The following is a 16,755-nucleotide window of genomic DNA, read 5'->3' on the forward strand; positions in this document are numbered from 1 at the left end:
GTGAGATAGTTACTTAGAATCCTACCAGTTCTTTATGAGCATGTATTTGTGGAATGTAGCGCATAGTGTAGCAGAGTTAGTCGACACTCTCCCTAAGAAGAAGTCTGATGAACTCCATAGGCTAGTAGCAAAAGGGAAGTACTGTGGAAAATACATGGTCCATGTGACCTATGATATATTCAGTATGACATTGAGAGCTTCTGCCATGAGTACTAGCACTCACAGACTCGCCTGGCTGAGGACCTTAGATTTAAAATTTGATGTGCAAGACAAGCTTGCTGATGTGCTGTGCTGTAGTGAGAATCTCTTTGGAGATAAGGTGAAGAAGCTGCTACACTCATCAAACAGCATAGTGACACCTTTAGTACCCTCTTCAGGCCCGCTTCTGGCCCGGCCTCCTCTTCTAGGAGGTTTCAGAGCCATGTGCAATAGAGATCTTATTACTGTCATAGGCACAGGTATCCTTCATCCTCCTGCTCCTCCCAGTCCAGACAGAGATCTTGCTTATATACTAGACAACTGAAGGTCCAAAAGTCTCAGGCTGCTCTGCAGCCAAAACAGGACTGGGTTTTAACTGTCTGCAGGTGAACATAGCCTCAGTCCCTGTGGCCTGGTAGAAGTTAGCCTGAATGTTTTTGAAAAGAGTTGGCCCCCCTATGACCTCAGAATGGTGGGTTCTCAAAATACTCTGGCTTGGTTACTGTCTACAGTTATTGGATTCTTCTCCAAATTGCCCATGGAGAGCATGAAGGTCAAGCTGGCAACATCAGGAAATATTTACAAAGGAACTCTTTTCCCTCTTGCAGGCCAATGTGGTCAAGCCTGTTTTACTAGGAGAAAGAGGGTAGAGATTTTATTCCAAGTATTTCCTGATCATGAAAAAGATGAGAGATTCCACCCCATCCTAGACCTAAGAGCCCTGAACAAACATCTGACCAAGCAGAAGTTTAGGATGGTTTTCCTGGGCTCCCTAATTCATTTTCTTCGAAATAGGGGACCAGTAATGTTCTCTGGACTTAAAGATTGCATATACCCACATACAGGTGTATCCAGACCATAAGAAGTATGTCATAGGAAAACACCATTATCGGTATTGTGTTCTGTGGTTTGACCTTTTGTCAGCTACTCTCGTATTTGCCAAATGTGTAGCAATTATAGCAGCATACCCTTGTAAACTGGGAGCACACATGTTTAGCAATTTGGATGACTGGTTGATAAAGTATATGTCTCAGGAAGGGGTGGAAAGATCACTGCACTTAAGCATTCTGGTGGTGGAATTACCAGAATTTGTAATCAATAGAAATCAAACAAAATAAAACAAGCAATTTGTTTGATTTCTATTGATTACCTTTAAGAGTGGACTAACACGGCTACCACACCTCTCTACTACAGAATTTGTAATAAATTATTCCACATCTCATTTAAGCCCAACCCGGCAATTGGAGTTCATAGGAGTCTTGTTAGACATAATCCAGGCAACTGCCTTTCTTTTACAACAGAGGCTCCACAACATAGTAGCCATTGTAGAAGAAATTCAGGAGAGTCTGTAAGTATCAGCTGGACAAATGTTGAGAATGCGGGGACATATAGATGATTATTTTAGAAGCTCTACTCTTGTTTTCAGCATCTGAAAAACTGGCATTTAGACATCCATATTACATGGATGTCCAAATCCCAATTAAATAAAGCCAGTATATGCAGCACATCCATATGGCAAGGGGGCGTGGTCTGGGCTTGTTCTGGGCAGATCTAGGGAAGAGCCAAAATATGGATGCCCAACTCCGATCACAGAAGGGGAAGGGATTTACATGTCTAAAAAGATGGACATCTGTATTTAGACCTGATACTTGGCATATCCAGGTTACAGAAAGGCGCTCTGATTGAGCAGCTGTCTGCTGGAGGGATTAAGGCACAAAACCTTCTTAATCCCTCATTGGTTGCTGTCCCCCTTGCTCTCCATCAAACCCAGCATCCTCTCTCCAACAGTGACCAATCCAGGTTACAAGTACCTGGCAAGATCCCAAAACAGTACAATACATTTTATTCTTTTTATCGTAGAAATAAGCAGTGGATTTTCCCGGAGTCCATCTTTAATAATGGCTTATGGACTTTTCTTTTAGGAAGCTATCCAAACTTTTTTAAAACCCCACTAAGCTAACTGCTTTTACCACATTCTCTGGCAACAAATTCCAGAGTTTAATTACACGTAGAGTGAAGAAATATTTTCTCCAATTTTTTTTAAAATTTACTATGATGTACTGTAACTTCATTGCATGCCCCCTAGTCCTAGTATTTTTGGAAAGAGTAAACAAGTGATTCATGTCTACAGATTCCACTCCATTCATTATCATTATTTGATAGACCTCAATAATATCGCCCCTCAGCTGGCTTTTCTCCAAGCTGAAGAGCCCTAGCCATTTTAGCCTTTCTCATAGGGAAGTTGTCCCATCTCCTTTATTATTTTCGTCACCTTTCTTTGTATCTTTTCTAATTCCACTATCTTTTTTTGAGATGCGGTGACCAGAATTGCACACAATATTCAAAGTGCGGTCACACCATGGAGCGATTAAAATGCATTATAACATTGTTTTCCATTCCTTTCCTAATAATACCTAACTTTCTATTTGCTTTCTTAGCTGCAGCTGCACACTGAGCACAGGCTTTCAACATATCATCTGCGATGACACCTAGATCCCTTTCCTGATCTGTGACTCCTAATAAGGAACCTTGCATCACGTACAGTGGGGGAAATAAGTATTTGATCCCTTGCTGATTTTGTAAGTTTGCCCACTGACAAAGACATGAGCAGCCCATAATTGAAGGGTAGGTTATTGGTAACAGTGAGAGATAGCACATCACAAATTAAATCCGGAAAATCACATTGTGGAAAGTATATGAATTTATTTGCATTCTGCAGAGGGAAATAAGTATTTGATCCCCCACCAACCAGTAAGAGATCTGGCCCCTACAGACCAGGTAGATGCTCCAAATCAACTCGTTACCTGCATGACAGACAGCTGTCGGCAATGGTCACCTGTATGAAAGACACCTGTTCACAGACTCAGTGAATCAGTCAGACTCTAACCTCTACAAAATGGCCAAGAGCAAGGAGCTGTCTAAGGATGTCAGGGACAAGATCATACACCTGCACAAGGCTGGAATGGGCTACAAAACCATCAGTAAGACGCTGGGCGAGAAGGAGACAACTGTTGGTGCCATAGTAAGAAAATGGAAGAAGTACAAAATGACTGTCAATCGACAAAGATCTGGGGCTCCACGCAAAATCTCACCTCGTGGGGTATCCTTGATCATGAGGAAGGTTAGAAATCAGCCTACAACTACAAGGGGGGAACTTGTCAATGATCTCAAGGCAGCTGGGACCACTGTCACCACGAAAACCATTGGTAACACATTACGACATAACGGATTGCAATCCTGCAGTGCCCGCAAGGTCCCCCTGCTCCGGAAGGCACATGTGACGGCCCGTCTGAAGTTTGCCAGTGAACACCTGGATGATGCCGAGAGTGATTGGGAGAAGGTGCTGTGGTCAGATGAGACAAAAATTGAGCTCTTTGGCATGAACTCAACTCGCGTGTTTGGAGGAAGAGAAATGCTGCCTATGACCCAAAGAACACCGTCCCCACTGTCAAGCATGGAGGTGGAAATGTTATGTTTTGGGGGTGTTTCTCTGCTAAGGGCACAGGACTACTTCACCGCATCAATGGGAGAATGGATGGGGCCATGTACCGTACAATTCTGAGTGACAACCTCCTTCCCTCCGCCAGGGCCTTAAAAATGGGTCGTGGCTGGGTCTTCCAGCACGACAATGACCCAAAACATACAGCCAAGGCAACAAAGGAGTGGCTCAGGAAGAAGCACATTAGGGTCATGGAGTGGCCTAGCCAGTCACCAGACCTTAATCCCATTGAAAACTTATGGAGGGAGCTGAAGCTGCGAGTTGCCAAGCGACAGCCCAGAACTCTTAATGATTTAGAGATGATCTGCAAAGAGGAGTGGACCAAAATTCCTCCTGACATGTGTGCAAACCTCATCATCAACTACAGAAGACGTCTGACCGCTGTGCTTGCCAACAAGGGTTTTGCCACCAAGTATTAGGTCTTGTTTGCCAGAGGGATCAAATACTTATTTCCCTCTGCAGAATGCAAATAAATTCATATACTTTCCACAATGTGATTTTCCGGATTTAATTTGTGATGTGCTATCTCTCACTGTTACCAATAACCTACCCTTCAATTATGGGCTGCTCATGTCTTTGTCAGTGGGCAAACTTACAAAATCAGCAAGGGATCAAATACTTATTTCCCCCACTGTATCTATAGTTCGGGTTCCTCTTTCCCACATGCATCACTTTGCACTTGCGCACATAAAATGTCTTCTGCCATTTGGATGCCTAGTCACCCAATCTCATAAGGTCCTCTTGTAATTTTTCACAATCCTCTTGTGATTTAACAACTTTGAATAACTTTGTGTCATCATCAAATTTAATTACCTTACTAGTTACTCACATCTCTAGATCATTTATAAATATGTTAAAAAGCAGCAGCCTTAGCACAGAGCCCTTCGGAACCCCACTATCTACCCTTCTCCATTGAGAATATTTAACCCTACTCTCTGTTTTCTATCATTTAACCAGCTTTTAATCCACAATAGAACATTACCTCCTATCCCATGACTTTCCAATTTCCTCTGGAGTCTTTCATGAGGCAGTTTGTCAAATGCCTTTTGAAAATCCAGATGCACAATATCAACCGGCTCACCTTTATCCACATGTCTGTTCACTCCTTCAAAGAAATGTAGTAGATTGGTGAGGCAAGATTTCCTTTGACTAAATCCATGTTGGCTTTGTCTCATTAATCTATGCTTATGAACATGCTCTGTAATTTTGTTCTTTATAATAGTCTCTACCATTTTGCCCAGCACCAACATCAGGCTCGCCGGTCTGTAATTTCCCGAATCACCCAGGCGTATAACTCGCTCTGACTGGTACACTTGTGGTGGAAAGTGTGAGCCCCCCCCCCCAAAACCCACCAAAAACCTACTGTATCCACATACAGTTGACATCTGCAGCCATAAGGGCTTTTGTAGTGGTGTACAGTTGGAAATATCCCAATGGCTTGATTTTGTGTTTTTCACTTGGATGCTTTTTTTTTCTAAAATGGACCAAAAAGATAAGAGCACAGAGCACAAAAACATCAAGCACAAGTGGCCATTTTCAAACAAAAAATATAGACGTGTTGCTGTTTCGAAAATCGTTATATTCGCCACTTGGATTCTGGATGTTTTGAGCAAACATCCAGAGTCGGACTTAACCATATTGAAAATGCCCCTCCACAGGTACTTATGTGTCTTTATAAAATAAGTATCCACTTGGTCTCTCACCTAGGTGACCTGCCATAAAACTAGCCTCTTCATGAACACATTTCTATCCCTAACCTAAACTCAACACTGGAAATACTTCCTTTCGATATGGTATACGTTTCACTACTTAAGGGAAGGTAGTTTTCTGACAGTTGATCATTGAGAGTAAAACATTGAGAGTAAAAAAATCAGGGAAGGGTCACTGAAGCAATGCCTTGGTGCTATATTTCTTTTGGTGCTGACTTCTGTTTTTTGGGGCTGGGTGCTGTGCCGTTTTGTGCAGTGATATCCCAGGTGCTGAAATGCTGAGTTCTGATGCTGAAAACAATTTTTACCCACAAATATCATTTTGAAAATTATCCTCCCAATTGACTAGCTTATCCACTTGCTTATTGATACCTATAATAATTCTAGTTCTTGAATAATTAAATTTTTTGTTTTTTCCCCCATTCAGGCACCCAGCAAAATAAAATTGCCTAAGCACGTAACAAGATTTTTACCACAATTGCCAGAGGTATTTATGTATTTTTAAACTATTGTTTTCTTTTGTCCTTGTATCTCGTCATATAAAATGCAGCAAATGCTATAAACCTATGTTCTGTGTGTAGACTGAGTTAATGTGCTATATTGCAATATTGGCTCCAGGAGAAATCAAAGGCTTGATTAATTCAAAACTGGGTAGGAGAGGCTCCTGTCCAATTAAATTGCACTGAGTGGGTCAGGAAGGGATATTCAGCGGCACTTAACTGGGCAATACCACTGAATATTCATTCTGATCCTGCCTTACTGTCCAGGGGCAGTTCAGGAACAGAGTATTGGCAGAGCCAGGACTTATGTGGGCACTGGCGATATTCAGTCCTGGTTGCCTGTATAGCTAACTGGGCAGTAGGACTGCTTAAATATCAGTACTACATTGCCTGGTTAGCTATGTGAGTATGGCACTGAATATCGGACGTACCTGCATAACTTCTAGGTGTTGCTGCTGGCTTAGATGTGACCCAGCACTGAATATCTGAGTCTAAATTAGCTGGTAGCAGACGTAAGGGCTATGGTAGTGGCGTACAGTTGTGGGTAGTGGGTTTTGGGGGGCTTAGCACACCAGGTAAGGGAGCTATGGTCCTGGGAGCATTTTATGAAGTCCACTGCAGTGCCCCTTAGGGTTCCCGGTTGGTATAAATCATAAATACATTCCAATTAAATAAATAAATGACCAAATCATAAAACCATAGACTTTCTGTAAAAACATAGATAACATTGTTATCAGAATCATAATATCAGATACAAAAACATACTAAAGACATTCATAAAGGTGATGAAATAAAGCACTTATATACCCAAGAGGTATAATCCGAAAGCACTTATATACTGTGATATCCCCCTTCCCACTCAGAGTGACCTGGTTCTCAATATGCAGATTATATGCAGATTAGTGTGCTTCCCCTTCTTACTCAGGGTGACCTGATTCCCACTAAGCAAATTAAACAGGTCTCACCAACTGCATATTTCTCAGGCAACTCTTTATTCCAGCCCCTGGGCACACTTCTTCTAGCTTAATACTTTATGCTTTCATAGATCTTCACACTGAGCCTCCCCACACAGATACATGGACTCAGTACTACACCAATACTTTGGGGACTCTCAACCCCAGGCTTTTCAGCCTGCTTCTTTCAGTACTTTAGACACACAGTCCTTTCTTCTTTGGACACACAGTCCTCTCTTTGAACACACAGTTCTGGACACACAGTCCCCCCTCTTTGAACACACAGTTCTGGACACACAGTCCTTTCTTCTTTGGACACACAGTCCTTTCACTGAACACACAGTTCCTATAAGTACTGAGGACACACAGTCAAACACTAATGCTTTAGGGACTTCTTACCCCAGGATTTTCAGCCTGCTGATCTCCTTTGGACACACAGTCCACCACAAGTCCATAGGGCTAGCCAGTCTCTTCCAGGGGATCGCTCTTCTGCTGCCAGCTCACTTCTCCTTTCACAACTCAGGTGGGGTATAAAGTGGTTAATTAGCTACACAGGACCCAGCCCATAACCTCCTCCACCTGTGGACATCCCAGGGCTCTCCCCAGTCCTAGCGACCTCCACCTATTCTCATACTAGCGCCCTCTAGAGGCCTAGCCAGATAGGACAGCCTCATACTTATCACAATACCCAAGAGGTGTAATCCGATCATATCACCTATTGGTTAAATCAGTGGTTCCCAAACGTTTTTGGTTTGCCCTTAGTGTCCGAGCAATTTTATGCGGCACCCCCCGCCACATAAGTCTCCACTCACCCCCACCACATGGGTCTCTCTTTCCCTGCAGCCCCCTCCTCTCACTCCATCATACCTCTCCTCCCTGAAAGTTCAGCACACCTCTCCATTCCTTGCAGACCCCCCTCATCCCAGAAAGTCCAGCACACCTCTCCATTCCCTGCAGACCTCCTCCTCTCAGAAAGTCCAACATACCAGGGGCGTAGCCACGGGTGGGCCTGAGCCCACCCACTTTGGGCTCAGGCCCACCCAGCAATGGTGCACCCATAGACGCCAATAATAAAAGACAGCCCAAACCCACTTCAGCTTTCCCTCCCAGCCACCCGCCAGCATGCTGCAGACCTTCTTTCTCCTCTCTCCCTCCCCTTCCATCTCCGTCGGGCAGCACCAGCCTAACTCTACAGCAAAACTGCATGGCACCGGGTCCATCAGCATGCTGCCGCTACGCTGCTGCCCTCCCTTGTCATCTTTTGGCAGAGGTGTTAGTTCTGCAGCGGATCCACGCGGCGCTAGGGCTGTCTGTACGCTGCTGCGACGTGCGACTGCTTCCTGTGCGCTGGCCCCGCCTCACCTTCTCCGATACTCTTTCTGAGGAGGCGGGGCCAGTGCAGAGGAAGCAGTCGCACGTCGCAGCAGCGTACAGACAGCCCTAGCGCCGCGTGGATTCGCTGCAGAACTAACACCTCTGCTAAAAGATGACAAGGGAGGGCAGCAGCATAACGGCAGCATGCTGAAGGACCCGGTGCTGTGCAGCTTTGCTGTAGAATTAGGCTGGCGCTGCCCGATGGAGATGAAAGGGCAGAGAGGGAGGGGAAAGAAGGCCTGCAGCATGCCGGTGGGTGGCTGGGAGGTGGAAGAGAAAAAAAGCCTGCAGCATGCCGGTAGGTGGTGCCTGGGGGAAGGGATCAGCGGGGGGCGGGGGAAGGGGAGGGGAAAAACATGCAGCATGCTGGCGGGTGGTTTGGGGGGGGGGGGGGTAGGGGCAGTGGCGTAGCCAGACAGCCAATTTTGGGGAGAAGGGGGAGAGAGAAAATTTTGTGCCCACCCACTTTGTGCTCAAGCCCACCCAAAATTGGCTGTCTGGCTACGCCACTGCAACATACCTCTCCATTCCCTTCAGACCCGCTCCTCCCAGAAAGTCCAACACACCTCTCCATTCTCTGCAGACCCCCCTCCTCCCAGAAAGTCCAGTGCACCGCTCCCTTTCCTGCAGCCCCCACTTCCCAGAAAGTCCAGCACACCATTCCCTTCAGCCTCCCAGAAAGTCCAGCACATCTCTCCCTTCCCTGCAGCCCCCTCCTTTCATAAGTGCAGCACATCTCTGCCTTCCCCAAATCCAGCATTGCTTGCTACCTTCCTTCTCGCAGGTCCAGGATCACTGCCTCTTCCTTCTCCTTCCCTTGCTGCCACTGCAGTGCTTGCAGCTTACATTTTCGGGTCATCCACGATTCACCCAGGGACTGCAGGGACTTCCCTCTGTCGCATCCGTCCCTCTCTGATGCAACTTCGTGTTGCGAGGGCTGGCTGCGGCAGAGGGAAGTCCCCACAGTGCCTTTGTGAATCGCGAACAGCCCAAAAATGTAAGCTGCAAGCACTGTAGCAGTGGCGGGAGAAGGAGGAGGAAGCAGCAGTTTCTGGACTTGTGGGAGGGGAAAGTAGGGAGCGATGCTTCATTGTGCGTGGTGGGAGGGAGGTCAGGATTTATTACGCCATCCCTGAGAGTTTGCTGTGGTGCACAGTTTGGGAACTGCTTGGTTAAAGGCTAACAACAAACAAAAATTATTGTTAAGAGCTTAATATTCTCTTGTAAAACAATCCTCCATAGAGAGCAATAGAAATCTCAATTAATAGCCAGTAACTCGAAATGAGTCAATCTGCTCAAAACAAAAGTAATTACACACATACCTTTCTCCTGTGTGGCAGCAACTTGTGGTGAATCTGCCCCAGCTGTATTGGTACTTTCTTTCATAGCTCTGTGGATAGGGGTCAAAGGTCACAGCCTAACTTATATTACAAAAAAGTACTACAAAATCTCTTCTAAGCCACATCAGTAATTAAAAAAAAACTAATAAAAGGCATAATACCTCACTAAAAACATTTGGCTGGTCTAAAATCAAATGAGAAGAAATGAAAAGCAGACTCAGGTGGTGAAATACAATAAAATTTATTCAACGCAGATACATAAAATCGGCATTCAACTTTCCTCTAACTGCCCAACATGGCCATGTTTTGCCCTCTCAAGGGGTGCTTCAGGGTCTTAACATGAAACCAGCAGGAACAGTCCAATGTTTTCCTTGTCTGGCTAGTGTAGTGTAGTACAAAGAATAAGGCTCACAAGTAGTGAGCTGGCTATTCCAAGCTGAAGCTTGACACACATGCTGCTCACAAATGCAAGTGTCAAACCTCAGCTGCTTGGAATAGCAAGCTCACTACTGGTAAGCTTTTATTCTTTGTGCTGCATTAACCAGACAGATGATGGAGAGAATTTGTCACAAATAATTTTTTGGTGTAGCCTCAAAGGTTTAAAAATACATAGGTCCCAAGTGATATTCTGTTGGTTGGCAGTTTGAAGTTTGATTTGACTTTCGATGGACAGGGTGTGACTTGTACCTTATGTGAATAAAGCCTTCAGTGATTAATGTAATTATCATAGGTAAGTTCTAAACCACAGTGGAAGAGGCCTGCACCTTCATTCTTTCTTAAAGAAGATCCCAAAGAATATGAAGAAAAAGAAATTCAGGAACCTTATGACCTATCCCCTGGTAAGTGTCCTATATAAATATTAAAATGGAATAAGAAAATCAGTTGTAAAACTTATTTTCACCATTGAATCTGATGTAGACTCCGAGCAATTCAGCATGTTGGAGAAGACACTGGTGTTCAAAAGATGATCATTCTATGACAGGAAGATGGCCCTGAAAGATGACTGTAAGGTCTGTCTTTACTACCTAGGGGGAACCCCTGCCAGTAAGGTTCTCAGAATATCCACAATGCATATTCAAGAGTTTGATTTGCATATACAGCCTTCTTGGTATGCAAATTTATCTCATACACATTCATTGTGGATATCCTGAAAACCTAACTGGCCAGGGTTCCCCCAGAACAGGTTTGGGAATCATTGTCATAGGGTAATCTCGTAATGAAGAGAACTGTTACAGTTGTGGCAAAGTATTACTAAGCGCACTCATCCCTTAGGGATAAACTTACAGAGAAATTAGCGATACAGAAAGGCCTGTCTAGGCCTAACCAGGTAAAGTCTTCTACTCCATGAAATGCATCTTTACTAACAAAAAACCCCAGTATGTATTTATTTATTTATTTATGACATTTATATCCAACATTTTCCCGTACAATTTCGAGTTCAATGTGGCAAACAAGCTAAAAAGAAGTTATTGCAAAATATGAAACATACTATATCAATAAGGGAAGAATCATAAATATATAAAGAATTCATTAATAAAGCATAAGGGGGAGATTAGGCACCAGGATCAATTGACAGAAATTTTTTGAAAAGGAAAGGTTTCAAAAACTTACGAAAAACCAAATAATCATGTTGGGATCTTATACTTTTTGGCAAGGAATTCCACCATTTAGTACCTTGGTATGAAAAAGTAGCTGAATATATAGATTTATAAACTCCTTTCTTACAGGTGAGAAAATGATGACGTAGGTTGTCTCTTGCACCAAAGAATGAATTGCGAGAAGGCAAAGTAACAAGGGGTAACATATAGTCAGTGGCAATATCATACAAAATCTGAAATATTAGAGCACGGAGTTTGAATACAATCCTGGCCCTAATGGGAAGCCAAATGCAAATGTATCAGCAAAGGAGTAGCCCTCTCAAAGCCTGGTACACACATGATAAGTCTAGCCACAGTATTTTGGGCAGTTTGCAGTTTCCTTAATATACATTCTTTACACCCTGCATAGATAGAATTACAATAATCAAATTGGGTCAAAGAAAGAGATTGGACAAGTAATCTGAAAATATCAATTGAAAAAAGGGCGTAATGCACTTCAGCTTCCAAAGTAATTTAAAAGATTTAGTAACCACCGAGGACACCTGAGATTCAAAGGTTAAGTGCCAATCAACAACAACAACCCCTAAATTTTTAGAGGGCACTCCAAAGGATAAGAAATACAATCAGTGCTAAAATTGCTACAGGGATCATGGTCAAACAGATTAGTTATTACCAAAAATGTAGTCTTCTCCTGATTTAATTTTAGCCTGAATTCAAAGGCCCAGGATTCCATTAGATCAAGGCCAGTTTTAATCCTATATAGAATTCACTGGATGTCACCCCAAAAAGGATGTAAATATTGACATCATCCGTGTAGATAAAAGGATGGAATCCCATTGACTCAAGTCTCCCCCTTAGCGGAGCCATCATGACATTAAATAATATTGGAGATAGGGGTGAAGCTTGTGTCTTTTGGGTGTGTGCTGGGCCTTTTTTTAACGGGCCGGAAAACGGACAAGTGCTAAAATTGAAACCAGCACATGGCCATTTTCAACCTGAGACCTTACCACCACCCATTGACCTAGCGGTGAGGTCTCATGCGCTGCCCGCACAGTAAGCATGCAGCACGCGCCAACTGCTGTTTACTGCCAGGTAAGTGGCCCGTGATAGAAAATAGAAAATGATTTTGTACCATGGGATTTTGCACGTTCCAAATTCAGAATTACCGCCTGGCTCACGTGCTAACCGGGCGGTAGTGCTGATTTGGCACATGCTGTACACGCCTAGGCCCTCCATCACCTTTGTACAAGGGCCTCATAATTATAATGTGAAAATGCACATTATCTATAATTGTGCTATACTGCATTTTAGCATGTATTGTGCAACAATTTTGGCATTAAGAGGGCAATTTATACTATAAAGTGCTAACCAGTTAACTTTTCAGTGGTCAAAATAGGCCTACTATTTAAATGGCCTATTTTGACCACTCAACATAGCTGGTTTGGTGGTGAATATCCACACCTAACCAGCTATGTCGCATGATATAGTCGATTAGTGGCTATCCGCTAACCGGGATATTCCTCAGGAGATAGTAAATGTGCCTTTATTGTCTTTAAATTATTATTTATAACATAAACCCTTTAAATCAAGCCATCAGGCTATGTGAATTGTCAGATTTTATCATGATTCATTTTATTTATACCTATTAGAAGAATTCATAACTCCTGTCTTAGATATAAGGACTCTGCTCAGTGCTACCTAAGAGGTCTTGATGCTGTGTACGTATTGTGCAGTGCAAGATGTAAGATATAAAGTGAAGTAGAGTTATGAGCAAGATCATATTATTTCATCTCAGCAACTTTGCCTGGTATCAGTCCGATTCAGATATTTTCTTCGACGTCTGATGAGGTTTTATTTATTTTGGGGCCCCTTTACTAAGCTAACAATGGAGTACTGTGGGATTCGCTCAGGCATCCTGTGATAACTCTGAAATGTGCACTCACTGACCCATGAGGGGGCATGTCATGGGCAGAGAGTATTAATTATATCACAAAATGGAATATTTCTGAACTATTAGCAGAGATTGGGTGGCAGCACCAGTGGTTAGAAGATGGGGCAAGTACTGAGCAGATTTCTACAGTCTATGCCCCAAAAATGGCAAGGATAAATCAAAGTCAGGTATACTTATAAAGTAGCACATATGAGTTTAGAAAGTTTTTTAGCTTTAGACATTTCTGTTGTATTATATATCACATATAATGTGCTTTATATTTAAATAAAGGAGAATTTTACAATCTGACACACAAGGGAAGCAAAGCGTGGGACTTGAGAGCCTCTGGGCCAGGGCCAAGCAGAACTGATGGATCTGCTGCAGGAGCCTCAACTTCCAAAATGCGAAGTAGCTATCCTCTTCCAACGCATGATCGCGAGCAGTTTAGAAGTGCTCTTGTTAACATCATCATGTGAGTCTCTACTTTTTGTATTTATTTCTGCATGGATAGTAGAGATATGCATAGGCAAAAACATTTTTGGTTCATTTTCAGAAAATGTGGCTTTTCCTCGATTAACAGCCCCATTTTAAACAGGTTGTAGAAGTCGGAATTGAGATGTGCAGGTCAGTTTGTCTCAAGTTTGTTGAGTCTGTTCTAAAATACAGGGGACATGGACATTTATGCACTGGGTATGTGCAACATAAACATCCTTTTTAGCAAATTAACGTAGAAAATAGTGATGGTTTCAAAGCCAGAACATAAATAGATATGTGCCGGCATACCCATTTATCTTTTTGAGTTTAGAAACATAGCTATGTATTATCCTGACATTGTCACAGAGGCTGATTTCCCTTGCCAGTTTTGCATTTCAGGGGAGGGACAAAGCCACTGGGAGATTAAGAGGATAACCTCCCCTAATCCCTCCAGTGGAGTGCTGCTCAACAGCAGCTTTATACCAAATTCTAAATATGTTTGGCAGCAGCTGTAACTCCCAATGTTGATCTTTTAGGACATGGACATTAAAGTCCCCTTCTGAAACTGGAAATAAACATGTATATACCTGCCCTTTCCTTGCCTCACCCAAAACACACCTAGACCAGGCCCCTTTGTCATTTGCACACACTTGGGTTTCAGACATTCATAACCCAGCTTTGTAAAATGGGGGCCTTAGATGTTTATGCAAAATAAACATTTAAGTGTCAATTTATGCACCCTTCAAACATGAATAGGGCTTGTAAAATGAGGGCCTTATTCAGGGGTCCTTTTACAAAGGCACGCTAGTGTTTTTAGCACACGCTAAAAATAAGCATGCGCTAAATGTTAGAGACACCCATATATTTCTATGGGTGTCTCTAGTGTTTAGCATGCACTGAGTGCGTCTTTTACTAAGGCGCACTCACGTTTTTAGCCTGTACTAAAATTGTGGGCGTGCTAAACGTTAGAGATGCCCATAGGAATGCATTGGCGTCTCTAATGTTTAGTGCACCCACAATTTTACTGCATTCTAAAATTTGAGCCTGCCTTAGTAAAAGATGCCCTAAAACCGCTAGCGCACTTTTGTAAAAGACCCCCTCTTTAATAAAATTTTTTAGTTCACATTACAATTTTTTAATGTACATAAATCAGTTATACACATGTTAATTCATAGGTTAGTGTGTGTTAAATTTGCATGTACTAAATTTTTTAAGGCATTGTTACGATACAAAATGCATGCTAACGAATGCACATCCTTAATGAGTAGTTGTGGTGGAGAGAAGGGAGGGAAATTCCATAATGGCATTTGAGTGAAAGTGATGATATCAGAATACTTGTTACAATGATGAATTACCATGTTAATCTTGTTTTAGGTGAGTTCTAGCATCATAGCATTTAGAAACTATTTGTGCTTAAAAGGTCAAAACATTCCAGTAATTATTCAAATACTAACAGTGGGGTCTTTGTTCAAATGGGCATTAGAATTAATGTCCATTTACAGTACATAGGACATTGGCATAAACTGTTTACATGCGTATTATCATTACTGTTGGCTTTCCAGTGGTAATACTAGCACATTGGTAAATGACCCGTGTATTGGCATAAGCAATACCTATCACCACCATTCCAATTTTAATGCTGGTTAGTACGCAGTCTTCTGTGTTACCATGTAGCTGTCTCACTACATCTAATCTTTGTATCATTATTATTCATGTACCATTTTTCCCCTTTTAGCATCATTATTAATAGTAGTTTGTCTACCACAGCCACAAACATGTTTAGGATAAACTACTCCGATACTATATTGTAGTACTCATCTGTATAACATATAAACCTATTTCCTTGTCATCAAGCAGATGAAGCCATTACGTATGGGTTATGTCCATCAACCAGCAGGGGAGATAGAGAGCACTCAAACTTTCACAGTGCCCTCTTGGCCAGCTAGCTCCACTGCCTCTTCAGTATTCTCTATCTCCCCTAGCAGGGTGGCTGCAGCTTGTTCGACCTCCAGAAAAATCTGCCGGGAGGTGGTTCCTGGCTTGCCAGTTGTTAACCGGGGTGTTGGAGGCTATAGCAGCTTCACTTTAAAGGCACATAGGTTAGCCCTTTCCCTGCCTTACCCATACCTCTGTGGATGTGGACATATTGCCTTGCTTTCCCTGTCCTTACCCACCAACAGTGGATGCAGGCATATAGGTTCGCCCTTTCCCTGCCTTTCCCACTCATCTGAGCCTCTGGAGTCTTCTATACCTCTGCTTTCCTCACAGCTTAAAAAAAAAAAAAAAAAGAAAGTCGTGTCGCGTTTTTAAACGCAGAGAAGCTGGAACAGAGGTTTTTGACCTGATTTTCAGCAGGATCGTAGTTGTACACTAGATCCTTTGAGGTAAGAGTGTTTTCCAACTCCTCCGGGGTGGGCCCGCGATCGGGGCGATTTTGGATTTTACCGCCGTTTTTCGGCGATGGCTGCGGACAATGTAAAGCGCTGTTCCACTTGTGGCAAGCGCAAATCAGCAGCAGGGCTCTGTAAATCGTGCTGTACTGGCGTAGGAGCCGGCCCGAGCATGGCGAGCGATGTTTCTTCCCGCTCTGAGCTGGCAGCGGGCGCCATTTTGCTTACACCGCATGGCGCGGCCTCCGTGGACATGGAGAGGCCTGAGCCGGGTGGGGCACCTCGAGATGAGGTTATTTCAGGAGTGGCTGGCACCGGACAGGATTTGGGTGCCCAGGGTGAGATTTTCTCCCCGGATTTTGTGCTTTTGCTGCATAAAGCATACATGATGAAAAGAGCCCTTCCTCAGGGGTCGCCTGAGGCTCCTCTGATTGCCCCCCCCCCGATGGATTCTGGCCTGGGACTGCCCAGTGAGGTTTTTTTCCCGGATGCTTGGCCTAAAGATAAGCGCAGAAGGGTTAATTCCCCTTCAGATTGTGGTGCACCTTTTTCCCCCCCGTGGTCGGGGTGTGAGGATTCGGAGAACTCTGACAGACGTTCTTGGTCTGAGGAACCAGAGTCAGGTGCGGATTTACCACAGGATCTGGATGATCCCTCCGCGGTGAGGATTTTCCACCGTGATGAGCTGCCAGCGCTTATTTCAGATACCCTGCAGGCCCTCTCGATTGAAGATCCTGACAGTGGCATGGCCTCCTCGGGTAATCCCAGGATGGCTAGTACCAAGAAAGCT

At 43.5% G+C, this 16,755-nt stretch overlaps 1 protein-coding gene across 1 annotated transcript in view; it reads left to right on the top strand.

Moving 5' to 3' along the window:
- Positions 1–5,836: 5,836 nt before the first annotated feature.
- Positions 5,837–16,755, top strand: part of DNAH7 (dynein axonemal heavy chain 7) — a 525,690-nt gene continuing 514,771 nt past the window's right edge. The window contains 3 exon segments of the mRNA XM_030210108.1: positions 5,837–5,893; positions 10,304–10,412; positions 13,393–13,573. Of these exon segments, the coding sequence (XP_030065968.1) occupies positions 13,503–13,573 (71 nt within the window). The 5' untranslated portion in view covers positions 5,837–5,893; positions 10,304–10,412; positions 13,393–13,502.

The sequence above is a fragment of the Microcaecilia unicolor genome, chromosome 7 (genome assembly GCF_901765095.1).
Source record: "Microcaecilia unicolor chromosome 7, aMicUni1.1, whole genome shotgun sequence".
Taxonomy (NCBI): Eukaryota; Metazoa; Chordata; class Amphibia; order Gymnophiona; family Siphonopidae; genus Microcaecilia; species Microcaecilia unicolor.